Raw genomic sequence first — 18418 nt, 5'->3', positions numbered from 1 at the left:
AAGTTTGTGGCCACTTGTGATAGTAAGGTTTTTTTTTTTTTTTTGCCTTTTGGGGTCAAACTCGAAGATGCACAGGGGTTCCTCCTGACTCATGCACTCAGGAATTACTCCCGGCGGTACTCGGGGGACCATATGGGATGCTGGAGATCGAACCCGGGTCGGCCGTGTGCAAGGCAAACGCCCTCCCACTGTGCTATCGCTCCAGCCCCGTGATAGTAAGGTTTTTCGATGGGACCGAGAGGAATGCATTTTCAGTGGATGTGTCACCCCGTTCGCCCAAATTTGCACCAAGCTACAAAAATCCTATGTATTGAGCTACCGTTGAGTGCTTAAAATGTCCAATGTTTGTATGGCTAAATCATTTTTTAAATTTTTAAAATTTATTTTATTTATTTATTTTGCTTTTTGGGTCACACCCATGAATCATTTTTTATTTAATTTTAATTTTAATTTTTTTTTTGCTTTTTGGGTCGCACCCATAAATCATTTTTTAATTTAATTTTATTTTTTGTTTTTTTGGGTCCCACCCGGCAATGCACAGGGGTTACTCCTGGCTCTTCACTCAGGAATTACTCCTGGCGGTGCTCGGGAGACCATATGGGATGCTGGGAATCGAACCCGGGTCGGCCATGTGCAAGGCAAATGCCCTATCCGCTGTGCTATCGCTCCAGCCCCCATAAATCATTTCTTTAAATCACAGTTTTGATCTTTCCGTTCTTCCTTTCTCTGTTTTTATTTTTTCCTTTTTTTGGTCACACCCAGCGATGCACAGGGGTTCCTCCTAGCTCTGCACTCAGGAATCACTCCTGGCGGTGCTCAGGGACCATATGGGATGCTGGGAATCGAACCCGGGTCGGCCTCGTGCAAGACAAACGCCCTCCCCGCTGTGCTGTTGCTCCAGCCCCTGTTTTTTGGTTTTGCTGCCCTGCACAGTCGTTCTCATTGTTCCTGCCGGGGACTCACCTCCTTCCCCTGGTCCAGGCCTGGGTTTGCTTCTGCCCCCCGGGTGCCAACCCTCTCCTTCCCCTCCTCATCCATTTTGCCTTGTAAAATTAAGGGGGACTCTGTTAATTCGTCCTCCGAGATTCCGCGGGGCTTAGATTTATTGAATCTCTTCAGGGTCCATTACTCCGTGTCAGCCCGCGTCGTAACCCTGCCGAGATCTTAGAATAATCATGAGCGTTCAATGTCATCCTCTGAAAAGTTGGATGGGGCAGCGCCCTTGGCCCGCGCGACTCTTAGCACGCCCCGTTCCCGCTGACGGGCGTTTCATTTTTCTTCTTTTAAACGTCCTTGTAATTTTGCTAGTTTTAATAACTATATATATATATATATCTTTTTTTCTTTTTGGGTCCCACCCGGTGATGCTCAGGGCTGACTCCTGGCTCTGCACTCAGGGATCACTCCTGGCAGTGCTCGGGGGACTCTATGGGATGCTGGGAATCGAACCCGGGTCGACCGCGTGCAAGGCAAATGCCCTACCTGCTGTGCTATCACTCCAACCCCCCTTTTTTTTAATAATTTTTCTTATCTTTTTGAGTTTTGCTAGTTTTAAAATTCACATAATTCCGTTATCCTGGCATTGGACTGCGTGTAACTTAAAAAAAAAAAAAAGGAAAAAATTCACTGAGTTCGGGACCAGGGTTACACATCAGGTGCTGGAAAATGTGTCTTTTGGGCGTGAGGCCTCGAGTTCCACCCCTGGCCCCTCCTGTTCCCCCACTCCCGTGACACAGACTTTGCCAAAGTAGGAGATTGAATTTTGTTGGTGGTTTGTTTATTATTTATAATGCTGGTCACATCAGGCTGGAGCAATAGCACAGCGGGTAGGGCGTTGGCCTTGCACGTGGCCGACCTGAGTTCGATTCCTCCGCCCCTCTCGGAGAGCCCGGCAAGCTCCTGAGAGTATCCCGCCCGCATGGCAGAGCCTGGCAAGCTCCCTATGGCGTCTTCGAGATGCCAAACACAGTTACAACCAGTCTCACCATGGAGACGTTACTGGTGCCCGCTCGAGCAAATCGAAGCACAACAGGAAGGTGCTGCAGTGCTGGTCACATCAACATCGACACAGCATTTTGGAACTGTGGCCTCTTCCACAGATGCATCGTTAAGTCAGACCCTTTCTCCTCCTGGACCACCAGCAAGGGACCCGCATTGGCGTGGTGCAGTGTTGAAAGCTAGATGGCATGTGTGTGCATACGAGCATGTGTGTGTGCGTGTGTGTATGCGTGTGTATGAGTGTGTGCGTGTATGTGCCCGCGCGTGTGTGTATGAGTGTGTGCGTGTGTATATATGTGTGTGCGTGTGTATGTGTGTGTGCGTGTGTATATATGTGCGCGTGTGTGTGTATGTGGGTATGTGTGTGCGCACGCGTGTGATTGTGTGTATGTGCATGTGTGTATGCGGTGCGCGCGTGTGTGTGTATGAGTGTGTGTGTGCGCGTGTGTGTGTATGCATGTGTGTGTGCATGCATGCATGTGTGTGTGTGTGTGTGTGTGTGTGTGTGTGTGTGTGGTCGGGGGGTGCTTCGTCCCCTGGAAAGTGGTTTCACCTGCCTGAATCTGCCTCTTTGTCTCGTGCTCCCTTGGTAGCTGTCACTTGACCCTGCCTGTCACCCAGGCGTGATGGAGTCGTGGAAGGGTTAACACACTTGGTACGCAGCAGAGGGGACCCCCGCCTCTGCCCTCCTGCCCGCCTGCAGGATCTGAAGGAGCATCCCCCCCACCCCACCCCCGAGACGTGCAGCCGGGGTTCCCAGGGAGAGAGAAACGCTTTCCTGCATCTGCAAATAATGCCTGGCGGTGGGCATGTGTAAAACACTAGCGTACATCTGGGCGGCCGGAGGCCTTTTCCTGCTTGGCCCAGTTGCCACACTTGTGTCTGTGGGCCCTGGTTTTGTGCTTCCGGGAAGCCCCTTTAGACGTTCTAGAAAAAAACGGGGCGTCAGTGTTACTCTCTTGCCTTTCCTGACTTAACCTTGTTTGTGTTAATTTTGGAACAAGGAAACCTCGCTGTAAAGTGAAACAATACAGCCGTTCTCTGGGGGGGTTTTGGAGGGGCGAGTGGGTCAGGGTCACCCTCGGTAGTATTCCAGGCTGCTCTCAGCACTGTGTTTGGAGGGTGCTGAGGATTGGACCAGGACGCCGACACACCCAGCCCCGTTGGACCTTCTTTCTGGCTCAAGGACCAACAGTGTTTAAGTTGCAAATCTCTGTTTAAATTACGGCCACAGCCGAGTGTCAATCCCAGCCACGCGCACTCAAAATGATTTCAGCTGAACTTGACGTTTTCCTTGAAAATCTTTTTTTTTGTCAGAGGCCAGAAAGACGACATCAAGATTAGTAAAGCACTTGCCCTGCATGTGGCCAACCCGGGTTCGATCCCTGGCATCCCTTAGGGTCCCTCAAGCCCCGCCAGGAGTGATTCCTGAGTGCAGAGCCGGGAGTCAGCCCTGAGCATCGCCGGGTGGGACCCCAAAACTAGTGTGTGTGTGTGTGTGTGTGTGTGTGTGTGTGTGTGTAATCAGAAACACAGTCTTCTTATTAAATAGAAGAGAAGATGGAACTGGAGCTTTTATTGGTATGAAAATAACAAAGGCTGGGGCTGGAGCGATAGCACGCGGCCGACCTGGGTTCGATTCCCGGCGTCCCATAGGGTCCCCCGAGCACTGCCAGGAGTAACCCCTGAGCATCACTGGATGTGACCCACAAAAAAAAGAACAAAGGCTGACTCTTCTCAGCCTTTTTTTTGTTTTTCTAGAATCTCTTTCCGGGAGCCCCTCATTTGTGGCGTAAATAAACCCGGGAGGCCCCCGGGGGTGGAGGCTGGAGGCCTGGGTCCCTGCCGCGCTGTGATATATATTCCAGTTTATATCGGAAGTGTGCGTTCTCCCGCAGCGAGCTCTCATTTCATGCAGAGCCCTGGATTTAAATAACTCATATCATTGCCATTCTAAGGAGCACTTCTGCAGCCAAACATCTGAAAGGTGATCGACTTTTTCCCCATAGCTCCATAATTTATAAGAGCCCATAAAATGAAAAGACCAGCCCGGGGTGATTTTTGGGTGCAGGGCATAATCTTAATTTCGGTCTGAGAATAAGTCTGTTCAGAATAGACTGGTTAACCCATTCACTCCGTTTCACAGAACAGTTTATTTTCCTGGGTGTGCGTGCATACACGTGTGTGTGTGTGTGTGTGTGTGTGTGTGTGTGTATGCGTGTTTTGCATTTAATTTGTAGTTGGTAGATGTCTTTGATTTTATGTCTTTGGAGAAATTTATGATCGGGGAACTTTATTTATGACTTTGAAGGCTCAGCGTAGGCAATTGATTGAAATACAATGTAAGGACATTTGGGGTGTGTGTGTGTGTGTGTGTGTGTGTGTGTGTGTGTGTTTTAAGCTAAAAATGGTAGAATGACGCCTCCCTCTCCACCCTCCTTAGCCCCTGTCCCCTGTCCCCGTGCTGATGTGGGGTTGTTTTGGAGCAAGGTGAGAAGGAATTTGCAGATTCTTTTTTTTTTTTTGCTTTTTTTTGGGGTCACACCCGGCGATGCACAGGGGTCGCTCCTGGCTCTGCGCTCAGGAATTCCCCTGGGGGTGCTCAGGGGACCCTATGGGATGCTGGGGATCGAACCCGGGTCGGCCACGTGCAAGGAAAACGCCCTACCCTCTGTGCTATCGCTCCAGCCCCAGCAGATTAAGTTCTGTATATCCCTCGATTTCTCTTCTATTGTCAGTTCCTTCTAGTTGGCAGGATTTGCTCTCGGAGATTTGTAGTACGTTGTGTTTTGAAGCTGTGAAGGCCGATTATAATTCATGGGGATTATATATGTGGAGAAGAGTTTGTAAAACTACAGAGGGTGATGCAAGCATAAATTATCTTTATTATTATGCCGGCCAGGGTATTTAGCAGGACTTTATTAATATGCCACCACCACAAAGTTTGCCAGTGTGGCCGGGGTGTTAGCTCCAGGGGGCCCGTGTTCTGGTATACGTGACGAGGGGGAAATGACAGGGCGTCATTCAGAGGGAGAGGTCAGGATATGTTTCCCGCTGTTCAAGTGGCCGGCCACGCTTTTTTTTTTTTTTTTGCCTTTTGAGTCCCACCCGGCGATGCTCAGGGCTCACTCCTGGCTCTGCACTCAGGAATCACTCCTGGAGGTGCTCGCGGGACCATATGGGATGCAGGGAATCGAACCCAGCTCGGCCACGTGCAAGGCCAACGCCCTCCCCGCTGTGCTATCGCTCCAGCCCCTCAAGTTCCATTTTTAAGCCTCTTCTTTCTCCCCAGTGGAATCAGCTTTGCTTGCCACTGACCACTGCTTGGTCCTGTGCGGGGAAATGACCCACACCGTCCTTTGGCACTGGTCCACTATTCCTCCTTTTCCGTTTTCACCATTAACGCGGTGATAAATATTTTTCTACTTAATTCCGTTTACGTTTCTTTTACTTTCCTGATTTTGTTTGTTTTCCAGCTCTATCCGGCACGGCTCAGGGGTTCCTCCTGGCTCTGCACTCAGGAATCACTCTTGGCGGTGCTCAGGGGACCACAGGGGCTGCCGGGGATCGAACCCAGGTCGGCTGCGTGCAAGGCCAACGCCCTCCCCGCTGTGCTCTCTCTGGCTCCTGCCTGGTGATTCCTCCACAGTGAGCGTCTGGGTCAGGAGAAGCACTCGGTGTTCCTCAGTGCCTGGCAGCCCAGAAGGACTGAGCTTCCACCGCCAAGCACCCCGGAACGCCCGTTCTTCAGGGTGTCTTTGTTTTGGTTTGTTTTTTGCTTTTTGGGTCCCACCCGGCGATGCTCAGGGCTGACTCCTGGCTCTGCACTCAGGAATCACTCCTGGCGGTGCTCAGGGGGACCCTATGGGATGCCGGGGATCGAACCCCGGTCGGCCGCGTGCAAGGCAAATGCCCTCCCTGCTGTGCTATCACTCCAGCACCTTTCGGGGTGTCTCTGGGTCAGTGCATGACCTGCCTGGCGGCCTGAGGTGCTTCAAGGCAGGAGTGTGGGCTCCAGGGGACGCCCCCGCCATCTGATTGGGAGCACGGAGAATGAGCTGGGACGTCAGTAGGGACACCCATGATGCTTGACTTGTGCGTCCCGTTTGTCTGTTTAGCGGGTGGTAAATTCCCTTCTCTTCCAGCTGTGCTCCCCGCGGGGAAGAATGGGGGGCTTGTCCAGACACCCCATTGTGTTTGTGGGGAGCAGTCGTGTTCGTGACCAGGGTACCGTGAGGCCTCGGGGCGGAAGGGGAGGCGTTTGCAGAGAAGTGGCCGTTTCCTGGCGGGTGGCACCTGCGGCCACCAAGGCTTTGGGTTGGCGAAAAGAACGTTTGCAAGTAGGCTGGGGTCAGGTCACCCCTGCGGTTCCTGCCTTAAGCCAGCTGTGGGCGTGTCATCGCATCTGTGCCGTGGGGCGCCCCATCCCGTGGCCCCATTAGATGGCCTAATGACAAACCTCGGGTCAGGACCCCGCGGGCGGGTGGCAGCCCGATAAATCAGGGTTACAAATGATGGGCCCCGAAGGAGCGGTTACCGGCCACTAGAGCCAGCTTAGAAATGAATAACTTAAGCCCGCCAGTAATTAGATGGGTGCAGAGTGGACAGGACCTGCCAAGGGGGTGGCTGGTGCTGGGGGTCCCTTAGGGGTACTGACCTCTTTAGGGTTGATTCTTGTTTAAGTTGATGCTTCTCCAGAGATTTTTTTTAAGCTCTTTTTTTTTTTTTTGCTTTTTGGGTCACACCCAGCGATGCACAGGGGTTCCCCCTGGCTCTGATCTCAGGAATCACTCCTGGTGGTACTCGGGGGACCCTATGGGATGCTGGGAATTGAACCCAGGTTGGCCGCTTGCAAGGCAAACGCCCTTCCCACTGTGCTATCGCTCCAGCCCCAGCTCTGTTCTTTTTTGGGGGGAGGGGGGGTCACACCCAGCGATGCACAGGGGTTCCCCCTGGCTCTGATCTCAGGAATCACTCCTGGTGGTACTCGGGGGACCCTATGGGATGCTGGGAATTGAACCCAGGTTGGCCGCTTGCAAGGCAAACGCCCTTCCCACTCTGCTATCGCTCCAGCCCCAGCTCTGTTCTTTTTTGGGGGGAGGGGGGGTCACACCCAGCGATGCACAGGGGTTCTTCCTGGCTCTGCACTCGGGAATTACACCCAGTGGTGCTCGAGGGACCCCGTGGGATGCTGGGAATCGAACCCAGGTCGGCCGCGTGCAAGGCAAATGCCCTCCCTGCTGTGCTATACCGCTCCAGCCCCTCTCCCGGGATTCTTGAGTGGTCAAGCACTCTTTGGCTGCAAGGAGCCTTCGTTTGCATATTTTCAGAAGCGACAGAGCGGGTCAGATCCGCTGTCCGTTCAGAAACGGGATAACTGCGTGAGTTTTCCTTCTGAATTGGGATGCTGTAACTGACATAGTGTGGGACGGCTGTCTTGGACTGCTAACGGCATGGTCTGGGAAGCGTTCTTCTCGAAACACCAGATGTTATGGAGCCTTTGAAAATCAGTGCTCTTGGGGTTGAAGCGAGAGCACCGCGGGAAGGGCATTGGCCTGGCACGCGGCTGATCCGGGTTCGATTCCCAGCATCCCCTAGGGTCCCCCGAGCACTGCTAGGAGTGATCCCTGAGTGCAGAGCCAGGAGTAACCCCTGAGCATTGCCGGGTGGGACCCAAAAAGAAAAAAAAAAAAAGACCGAGGAAATCTCTCTTTTTTCTTTTTGCTTTTTGGGTCCCACTCAGCGATGCTCAGGGCTGACTTCTGCCTCTGCACTCAGGAATCACTCCTGATGGTGCTTGGGGGACCCTAGGGGATGCTGGGAATCGAACCCAGGTTGGTCTCATGCAAGGCAAATGCCCTCCCCGCTGTGCTATCGCTCAGGCCCCAGGAAATCCCTCTTGAATAGACTATATTTATATTCCGACTTCATGTCCTAAGCTTGTTGCTTTCAAACAGAATATAATTAGAATAAATAACACGCCATTGGCTTCATTGTACGTTTTGAGTGAAAGCTGACTAAATTAAGCTTGTACCCCATAACCTCCCCCTCTCAGCCCCCAGATACCATCTTGGGGACGCGCAAGCGATTTGCCAGAAGCAGTCTGTAATGTTTTGTTTTCTTGGGATTGTGTTTTCTGGGGGGAAAAAAAGTTGAAAACACATAGGATTTTTTTGGTAAAATGTGTGTATTTGGGACACTCGAAAGGTAGTCTCTGTACATGCAACCTCAGTGAATGCAGTGCTAAAGAGGAGGAAGTTATGAATTGGAAAAAAAAATTGGAGGGGGCCGGCGAGATGGTGTAGCAGGAAAGGCATTTGCACAACACGCGGCCGACCCGGGTTCGATCCCTGGCATCCCATAGGGTCCCCCGAGCACGGCCAGGAGTGATTCCTGAGTGCAGAGCCAGGAGTCAGCCCTGAGCATCGCCGGGTGGGACCCAAAAAGAAAATAAAAAAAGAAATAACACCTCTCCCCCTCCCCCAGCACCACTGGGTTGGCTGGGGACCCCCCCACCCCAAAGCACCACATTCTTGGTCTTTGGCACTGAATTTCCGGGGGAGGCCCCTGGACCTCATGGTCCCTACAGGGACAGCAAACCCCTTAACCCCCCCCAAAAAAAAATGCTTAGCTATATGATAGAAGGGAAGCAAATCGGGCAGTTACTAGCAGACTGCATCTCACAAGGAAGAGGCTGATCTTTCCCCCTTGAAGCGGGGGACCCTTGGAGCACCCGCGACATTCTGGGGATCATGTCCGAAGCAGGGTTCTCCGGGGCCAGGGGCCAGGGGCCAGTGACACAGGGACCCAGCTGGCCACCTCTGCTTTTCTGCCTGGAGAAATCTGCCTCCCAGCCTTGACACCACTCACATCCCCTCCCCCGCCCTCCCTCATTCTAGGGCGGGGCACCCCAGTTTCCTCCAGGCTTGCGTTGTTGAGCTATCTCCTGAGAGATAAAAGGGCACATTCCCTGCCTGTCTTCCTGATGTTGTAGTCGGGATTCATCTGCTGTTCCTCCAGGCTGGCCAGGGCTCCCCGTTTGGTGCAGTTCCAAATCCTGGGCGAGCTCTACTGCCTGGGATGCAGTGAAAGCTCGCCAGACCCGCAGTGGTTGCCTTGTTCTGGCTCTTCGTCTTTTTCCTTGGAGTTCCTTGCATTCCTGTTTTCTGCCTTGGCCCCATTGGCAGGAAGGTGTCTGTCTGCCCACACGCTGTGAGTGCTCTGAGCAGCCTTCTCCAGCCAACCGTGTCCAACAGGAGCTCGGCCACGCGTGCTCCCTGCACTTCCCTGCAGCTGTTGCTGCACACACACTAACAGTCTCCGAATCTCCAACCTGGCGTGTAATTGCTGCATCAGACACAGTTACCTTCCTCCCAAGCTGCTCTCCCCGGGGGCAACTGCATTGAGCCTTGATAGAGTTAGGAGGCAAGAAGAGTTCCTACAACTTTGGGCAGGTTTAGCTGATGAACTGATCTTTGAAAGGAGAAGGGGAGGGAGGGCTTGAGTGATAGCACAGCGGGGAGGGTGTGTACCTTGCACACGGGTGACATAGGTTCAATCCCTGGCATCCCATAGGGTCCCCCGAGCACTGCCAGGAGTGATTCCTGAGTGTGGAGCCAGGACAAACCCCTGAGCATCGCCGGGTGTGACCCAAAAAGCAAAAACAAAAAAGAAAGGAGAAGGGTATAAAGTCATTAGCTTTTGGGGGGCCAAGGGAGGTTCAGGAGGTTCAAGGGACCCAACAGTGGCTGTGGGGACCTGGCGTTCTGTGGCTGGCCTGATTTATGAGCCAACCAGCTGCCCCAGAGGGAACTACGAAGCAGTTTTACCCGGCCTGTTGGATGCCTGCATAGTTTGGGAGGTCGCCACTAATTTCAGATGGAAGCAACAGTCTCCCGGGGTTTCGGATCTTGACCCAGCCAGTAGCCGAGGTGGAATCGGAATCAAGTGATAAAGATTCCGCCGGCAACTTATCCCCCTCCCTACCGAGTGAAGGAGCGTTCACTGTGTCCAATAATGGAGTCTGAAGCAAGGGAAGAATTGGCAGATTTGACCCTCCTGGCTGCCAGGTTGGAGTCTCTCTCTCTCTCTCTCTCTCTCTCTCTCTGTGCTGATGCAACATAAAAATAAGGCGGTGGAGGGACTGGAGCCATAGCCCAGCGGGGAGGGCGTTTGCCTGGCACACGGCCGACCTGGGTTCTATCCCCGGCATCCCATAGGGTCCCCCAGAGCACCACCAGGAGTGATCCCTGAGTGTATGAGCCAGGAGTCAGCCCTGAGCATCGCCGGGTGGGACCCAAAAGGCCAAAATAATAATATTAACAATAATAATAATAACAATAATAAAAAACAAAAACAATAATAATAATAATATAGCATGATGATAGACCTCTTATTGTCAAGTTCGCACTCTCAGAGAACCCAGCAGGCTACCAAGAGTCTCCTGCCCGCATAAATACCTGACAGGGAACACATGTAAAGATGGTTAGAGGCTGCCCCAAAAGCCTCCATCCCTCTCGGATATCCCGCCCACACGGCAGAGCCTGGCAAGCTACCCGTGGTGTACTCGGTATGCCAAACACAGTAACAATGATAGTCCTCATTCCCCTGACCCTGAAAGAGCCCCCAATATGCCATTGGGCTACACTAGCACGTGACCGGGATGAATGGAGACGTTACTGGTGCCCGCCCGAGCAAATCGATGAACAGTGGGGTGATAGTGATAACGTGATGGAGTTTAGGTCAAGAGAATTGGAAAACACTTCTTAAGCCTCTGCAAGGAACACTGCATCAGAGTGTAATTCCAGAGAGTAAAGTCACCAAAAGTTGAACTCTCTTCTAGATGAAATGGTTGGAGGGGGGGAACACGCACACACAAATGAGTCCTGGGTCACTGTGTTTTCAATCCAATCTGCTAATGGCAGAGCTCTGATCGAAAAAGGGCATTTCTGCCTCAGATAGACTCTCCCATCATTCCCCCCCCAAAAAAATAGTTCCAACACTGTTCATTGTTGTTTCTGTTACACCCCATACTGGCTCAGCGCTCACCCCTGGGTGGTGTTTGGGGGACCCCTCTGCAGGCTGGGGGTAGAATCGGGGGTCTGTGGGGCCCCTGTGTGGGAAGAGCGTCTCCGGATTCCCCCGCCGTTGCTCTTAACACTGCAGTTGCTTCAGAGGGATTAATCCTGGGGCTGGAGCGATAGCACAGCGGGTAGGGCGTTTGCCTTGTACGTGGCTGGCCCGGGTTCGATCCCCAGCATCCCCTAGGGTCCCCTGAGCACCGCCAGGAGTGATTCCTGAGTGCAGAGCCAGGAGTAACCCTTGTGCATCGCTGGGTGTGACCCAAAAAGCAAACAAAAAAAACAAAAAACAGAGGGATTAATCCTGGGAAAGAAATGCGAGTAGGGAACACTACTGGCTGACCGTGCTCTTGGTCCCAAGCTCGTTCGACATTGCTTTGCTCTTAAGTGAAAAGTACATAGAAAAGTGGGCAGCCAAGTTCGACAAGTGGTCGTGCTTTATTGTGTGCGTCTGTGTGTGTGTGTGTGTGTGTGTGTGTGTGTGTGTGTGTTTTCCGTGTTAGAGCAAGAGGAACAAGCTTCACCTTTTTCAACGGTCGCAAGAGAACGCCAAGACCCAGTAAGTGGAAAGGATTTTTCAGGTCCTGCTGTGGAAAACCTGATATTTAGTGTGGAGAGGAGGGAAGTAGCATGTGGCCTCACCCCTCCCCTCGTCCTGACCTTGTACCCGGAAGCAGTTTGCAAGGGGGCACGGAGGGGAGGGAGGATGGGCAGGACCCGGCCCTATAAAGGATGTTGCAGAGCTGGGCCTCGAACCCACTGATTGGCCGGGTTTATAGTCGAGGTGGCTTCTTGCCCGTGAAACCCAGCAGAGTCAGTTCAATCCACAGCCAAATTTTATTTTATTTTTTTTTGCTTTTGGGGTCACACCCGGCGATGCTCAGGGGTTACTCCTGGCTCATGCACTCAGGAATTACTCCTGGCGGTGCTCGGGGGACCATATGGGATGCTGGGAATCGAACCTGGGTCGGCCATGTTGGCTGCGTGCAAGGCCAACGCCCTCCCCGCTGTGCTATCGCTCAGCCCCTCCACAGCCAAATTTTAACTCTCTCTCTCTCTCTCTCTCTCTCTCTCTCTCTCCTCTCTCCCTCCTCTCTCTCTCTTAATCCCCCCCCCCCCCAATCTCAATGTATTCAGTCTTGCTTTTTAGACTGGCAGAGAAAACAGTTGGCAGGCCACCAAGCCACCCCAGGGACTGGGACGGAATAATTGCAGATCCCCACAGGGTTCCTGAGGGTCAGTACTCAGACGTAGGTAAATGCATCCAGCTCAGGAGGAGAAGCAGAACAGAACAGCCCAATTGGAGTCGGGGGGAACGAGCAAGCCCCCCCCCCCCCGCCCCCCGTGGAAAAATGAGCAGAGAATCTGCACAGCTGTTTCTGTGAGGCGTGCGGATGGTGTGGGGTGAGAGATGAGGGACCTTCGGGTGAAAAACTCTAGGGGCAGGACACTGCACATCTGGCCGAGTGGCGGTTATCAGAAAGACGAGATGCCTCAAGTGTTGGCCAGGAGGGGAACAACGGGAATCCCGTGTCCTGCGGAGGTCACGATGGACGCCAGCAGGAAGAAGCCCCTGAGACGGGATAAAACAAGGCAGGACCAGAGAGACAGACCGTCCGATGCCTACCTGGTACCCAGCCCATGCAGTTCTATTCCCGGCACTGCATGTGGTCCGAAGTGGGCCAACACCCCTCCACCCCCCCCCCAAAAAAAAAAAGTAGAACATCTTTGTAACTTCACAGTGATGGACGTTTGTTGCCTTTTGCAGTTCTAGCAAAAGAAAACAATCCGGTTTAAAATGGGCAGACGCAGGGGGCTGGAGTGATAGCACAGCGGGGAGTGCGTTTGCCTTGCACACAGCCGACCCGGGTTCGGTCCCCGGCATCCCATAGGGTCTCCCGAGCACCACCAGGAGTGATTCCTGAGAGCAGAGCAAGGAGGAACCCCTGAGCATCACTGGGTGTGACCCAAAAAGCAAAATAAATAAATAAATAAATAAATAAATAATAATGGGCAGATAAATTTGCAGCCACGCAGAATCTCTTACTTTAGACCATTTATGTGCCAGGGATAGTATATTTTGGACAGGATGGAAGGCAGAAGACAGTCAGTGTCAAAGGAAAAATATTAGCACACAAGACTCAACCTGTAACAGCATGTTAGTTATCTCTTATAAAGGGCTTAGTGACTCTGGGCTGAGATGCAACAATCTTCACACACTTTTGTTCTAAGGAAACCCTTTTCGGTCATTTTTTAGATGATTATTCATAACAAGCCTACTCGGATTGGGACTGGGCCTTCTCACCCAGACCCCCCATCTTCCAGTAGGTAGGCATCACACCCACCAGCTGCCGCCGGCGCCAGGTTGGTCCCATCAACGGCCAAGATGCAGAGACTATAAAACCCAGCTCCCGGAGGCGACATCTTATTATCTTTCCTTTGGAGAACCTGGCAGGCTACCAAAAGTATCCTGCCCTCACGGCAGAGTCTGGCAAACTTTCCATGTCCTACTCAATATGCCAAATACCAGTAACAATGATGGGTCTCATTCTCCTAATCCTGAAAGAGCATAGAAATGGCTCTTTTAAAATCTCAGGGCTAGGAAGAAGGAGACGTTACTGGGGCCTGCTCGAGGAAATCGATGAACAACAGGACGATCGTGATTCATAACAAGTAATTTGAAATGAATTATTTAGGGCCGGCTATTGGGGCAGGCTTGGGTCGTGGCTGGGGGCCGGGGCAGAAGGTCTGCAGTAGATAAGGAGATGTTTAGCATCATTGGATTAAGGACTGGCAAACTCAAACAAGAAACTGTCACAGAACTGCTCATGGTTGAAGTCACATCCCCACACCAATCCTCATGATTCAGAAGAGTTTGTGGGGGCCACGAGGGACTGTCCCAAAGGGAGACGCCGCATCCCCCTAGCTAAGACATCCGGTACTGTGTTGGGGAGAGAGGGGAGCGTCTCCTGGTCTTGTTCTGGCCAGAGAGGAAAATCTTTCGGCTTTCTGCCGCCGAATCTGATGTCACCTGTGGGCTGTACGCAGTCGTCACTGTGTTGAGGTTTTTTTTTTTCTCCTTCTCTGTGGTGTTGGCAGTTTTTCTCGTGAATGGATGTTGAATTTCCTCCGTTGCCTTTTCTGCATTGGTTGAGACAGCCACGTGACTGTCACCCTCTCACCTGGCGAGTGTGGTGGCGCGACTGATGGTGTTGCAGTTGAACCATCCTTGCATCACTGACTTGACATCACTCGATGGCGATGGCCGCCTGCGATCCTTTCCGAGTCTCCCTGAACTCGGGTTGCTAAGACGCTGGTCAGCCTTGCTGCGTCCAGAGAACCTGCTTTTCAGCACTGTCGGCCTCTGGGAATTTTCCCTTTTGTTTTCTCTCACTGTGTCTTGGCTAGGGAGAGGAGCCAGAAGGACAGTCTTCAGTAATACAGGAGTACTTCAGTAATTCTTTTAATACCTCAGTAATAGGAACTGTGTCAGGAGTGGGATTCGAACCCACGCCTCCAGGGGAGACTGCGACCTGAACGCAGCGCCTTAGACCGCTCGGCCATCCGGAGAGCCCGGCAAGCTACCGAGAGTATTCGATATGCCAGACACAGTAACAACAAAGTCTCCAATGGAGACGTTACTGGGCCCGCTCGAGCAAATCGACGATCAACGGGAGGGCCTTTACCTTTTTTACCTTTACCTCAGTAATAAAACACTAGCAAAGTCGTGTTTCGCCCCTGGCGGGGTAGACCCGCGTTAACCTGGGTTTCTCTTTCCCTTTGTTCCACAGTCGCCAGAGAAGAAAAGAAAAGAGGCAAGAACAGGTTTTGGCGGGCCTGTCATCAGTTCTCTGTATCATGAAGAAATCATCAGGTAATCATGACTCCGCTTAGTCTTTGATGTTGGTGATGGGGTCGGGGCAGACCCAGAGGCTGACAGGTGGCAATGTGAATGGGTTACTAATGGTTGGAATGGGGTCAAAGGACTAGCACATGACCTTGCATGCAGCCAACCTAGGTTCTATCCCTGGACAACCGTGATGGTCCCCCAAGGGGTCACCAGGAGTGATCCCTGAGCACAGAGCCAGGAGTGATTCCCTGATCACCGCGGGGTGTGGCCCAAAACACTCCCTGCCACAAAATAGCACGGCACTGTAGCACTGTCCTCCCGATCGATTTGCTCGAGCGGGCACCAGTAACGTCTCCATTGTAAGACTTGTTACTGTGTTTGGCATATTGAATACATCACGGGTAACTTGCCAGGCTTTGCCGTGTGGGAGAAGTGACCAAAAAATGTGATTCTTTGTATAATTGAGACCCAAGCACAAAAATTTGTAAGTCTACAACTGTACTTCATGTTGCCTTTTTTTTCTTCTTGGGTCACACACCCAGCAATGCACAAGGGTTACTCCTGGCTCATGCACTCAGGAATTACTCTTGGTGGTACTTGGGGAACCAAAAAAAAAAAAAAAAAAAAACAAAAATTGGTGTCTGGGGCCCGGAGAGTTGGTACGGAGTTAAGGCACTTGCCTTGCAAGCAGCCGATTCCAGTTCAATCTCCGACCCCCCCATATGGTCCCCCAGGTCTTGCCAGGAGTGATCCCTAAGCACAGAGCAGAAGGAAAGCCCCGAGCATCCCCGGGTGTGGTTCTAAATAGAAAAAAGAAAAACCAGCGTCTGAGTCAGCACTGTACAGGAGTTCCTCCCCCACAGAGAGCGTTGCTAGGTTTATGTTTCAAACAACTTGATTTTTTTAATTATTGGATTTTTTCCCCCCAACAATCGTTATTGTTTTCCTCAAAATGCCATTATATCAAATCATCTTGAAGTGTAAAATGATTTATTATGGGGTGGGGGAGGAAATGTGGAGATATTGAAAAAAAAATAAACAATTAGGGGCCAAAGTGATAACTCAACAGCTAGGGCATTTGCCTGGTGCTCGGGGGGACCCTAGGGGGTGCCGGGGATCGAACCCAGGTCGGCCACATGCCAGGCCAATGCCCTCCCCGCTGTGCTAGGGCTCCGGCCCCACCTCGGGGAGCTTTCAACGAGGCCAGACAGTCCTCTGGTCACTCCTGCAGCAGATCTGAATCATAGTGACCCCTTTGCTGGGCGATCTCTCCTTGTGGGACCCCGTTTCTGTCTCCCTGATGGCCTGCCGCACTGCTGTCGGCTGGGTGTCGGGTTATACCAGGAAGGGCCAGGAAAGTGTCACACACCCTCCCTTATGTTTGCCGGCCAGAAGAAGAAAATGTGGGGCTGGAGCGATAGTCCAGCGGGGAGGGCGCTGGCCTTTGGCGCGGCTGACCTGGGTTCGATCCCTGGCATCCCAGAGGGTCCCTAGGGCCCCGCCAAGAGTGATCCCTGAGTGCAGAGCCAGGAGGCAGCCCTGAGCATCGCTGGGTGTGGCCCCCCAAACAGAAACAAAAATGCAGGATGAACGGAAATAGTGGAACAGGCTCTTCGGGGGGCTGAGGGGGCTGGTTGGCTGCAGGCGGCTCTAGGTCTCGGCTTTGTTTTTTCCCCGGAAGATGCATCCCGGGAAGATGCGCCCGCAGTGAAGCTAATTGCTGTTCCTTGGCAGAATTATGTCCAGCCGGGGTGAAAGTGCTGATGGTTTTTCGAATTTAAAGCCAAGCAGAGGGCGCTGGGGTGCGGCCCGGGGACAGGGCGCCTAACCCTGCAGGCCGGGCCGTGGTCTCCGTCTCCCGGGCTGCCCACGTGTGTCCTGGGACCCTCTGCACACAAGGCGTGCTGAGGGCCAGGCCGGAACGCATGGGAGCTCCATGACCATGAGAGAGCGAGCCCCGGGAGCACACGTGTGGCACACATGGGCCTGTATGCACACACGCACGCATGCACGCACGCTTGCTCACACACAGACGCGCACACAGATGTACACACAGACATGCAGTCTCATACACACTCGCTCAAACATGCATAACCGGACACACACTCGCTTACACATGCACGCAGATACTCACACATGCACACAGAGGCATGCACACAGATGCACGCTCACATGCACACACAGACACGCACACCCACACATGCAGTCTCACGCACACTCGCTCACACATGCATAAGCAGACACGCACACTCGCTCACACAAAGAGACATGCACACTCGTTCATACATGCACACACAGATGTGCACATTTGCTCCTACATGTACACACAGACACACACACTCGGACACACACAGACACACGCACACTTGCTCACACAGACACACACACAGACACACTCACACATGCACCCAAAGACATACAGACATGCAGTCTCATGCACACTTGCTCACACATGCACACACAGATACGCTCACACACACATGCAGTCTCACACACACTCGCTCACACATGCATAAACACACGCACACTCCCTCACACACAGAGACATGCACAGTTGCTCCTGCATGCGCACAGACATGCACACTCGGACACACAGACACGCACACTCGCTCACACACACAGATGCACACACAGACATGCAGTCTCACACACACTCACTCACACATGCATACACACATGCACACTCGCTCACCACACGCGGAGACATGCACACTCGTTCATACATGCACACACAGACGTGCACATTTGCTCCTACATGCACACAGACACGCACACTCGGACACACACAGACACATTCACACTCGCTCACACACAGATGCACACACAGACACAGACACACTCACATGCATACACAGACGCACATGCACACAAAGACATACAGACAGACATGCAGTCTCATGCACACTCACACATGCATACACACACACGCACACACAGACATACACCCCACACATGCAGTCTCACGCACACTCACTCACACATGCATAAACAGACACGCATGCTCGCTCACACGCAGAGACATGCACACTTGTTCATACATGCACACACAGACTCACATACTCGCTCATATGTGCACACACAGACACGCGCACTTGCTCGCACACACGCACACACAGACCCGCGCACTCACCCATGCACACAGTCGCGCACACAGTGGGAACAGACGCATGCACTTTGCTTATGCAAAGTCACACAGATGCAGACACAGCCGCGCTCAGACACACACACAGTGCTCATACGAGCACAGAGACACAGCTGCAAACACACGCACACATGCACACACAGACACAGCCGCACGCACACACACTGTGTTCGGCGAGCAGAGCATCAAGTCCACCGCATCACAGGGACACGAGGAGCTTCGTGGATGCTGTGGACAGGCCAGGGGGCGGGGGGCGGGGGTGGACCTCGGGCAGGAACCTGACCCATGCCGAGAGTGCTATGCCGAGAGAGGGGCAGGAAGCCCTCCCGGGCCTGGGGCTCTGGTGAT

General features: G+C 52.7%; 1 protein-coding gene and 1 non-coding gene across 2 annotated transcripts in view; one reads left to right on the top strand and one right to left on the bottom strand.

Annotated features, from left to right (window-relative positions):
* ACBD6 (acyl-CoA binding domain containing 6) overlaps positions 1-18418 on the top strand; it is a 78039-nt gene that overhangs the window by 15011 nt on the left and 44610 nt on the right. The window contains exon 4 of the mRNA XM_056108152.1: positions 14870-14952. Coding sequence (XP_055964127.1) covers positions 14870-14952 — 83 coding nt within the window. The remainder of the gene's footprint in view (positions 1-14869; positions 14953-18418) is intronic.
* Positions 14566-14656, bottom strand: TRNAL-CAG (transfer RNA leucine (anticodon CAG)). The gene has a single exon. It is a non-coding gene; the product is annotated as a tRNA-Leu (tRNA).

Source organism: Sorex fumeus, unplaced genomic scaffold (assembly GCF_029834395.1).
Source record: "Sorex fumeus unplaced genomic scaffold, SorFum_2.1 ptg000195l, whole genome shotgun sequence".
Taxonomy (NCBI): Eukaryota; Metazoa; Chordata; class Mammalia; order Eulipotyphla; family Soricidae; genus Sorex; species Sorex fumeus.
The sequence above is the reverse complement of the archived record's forward strand: the minus strand, read 5'-3'. Positions and strand labels throughout refer to the sequence as shown.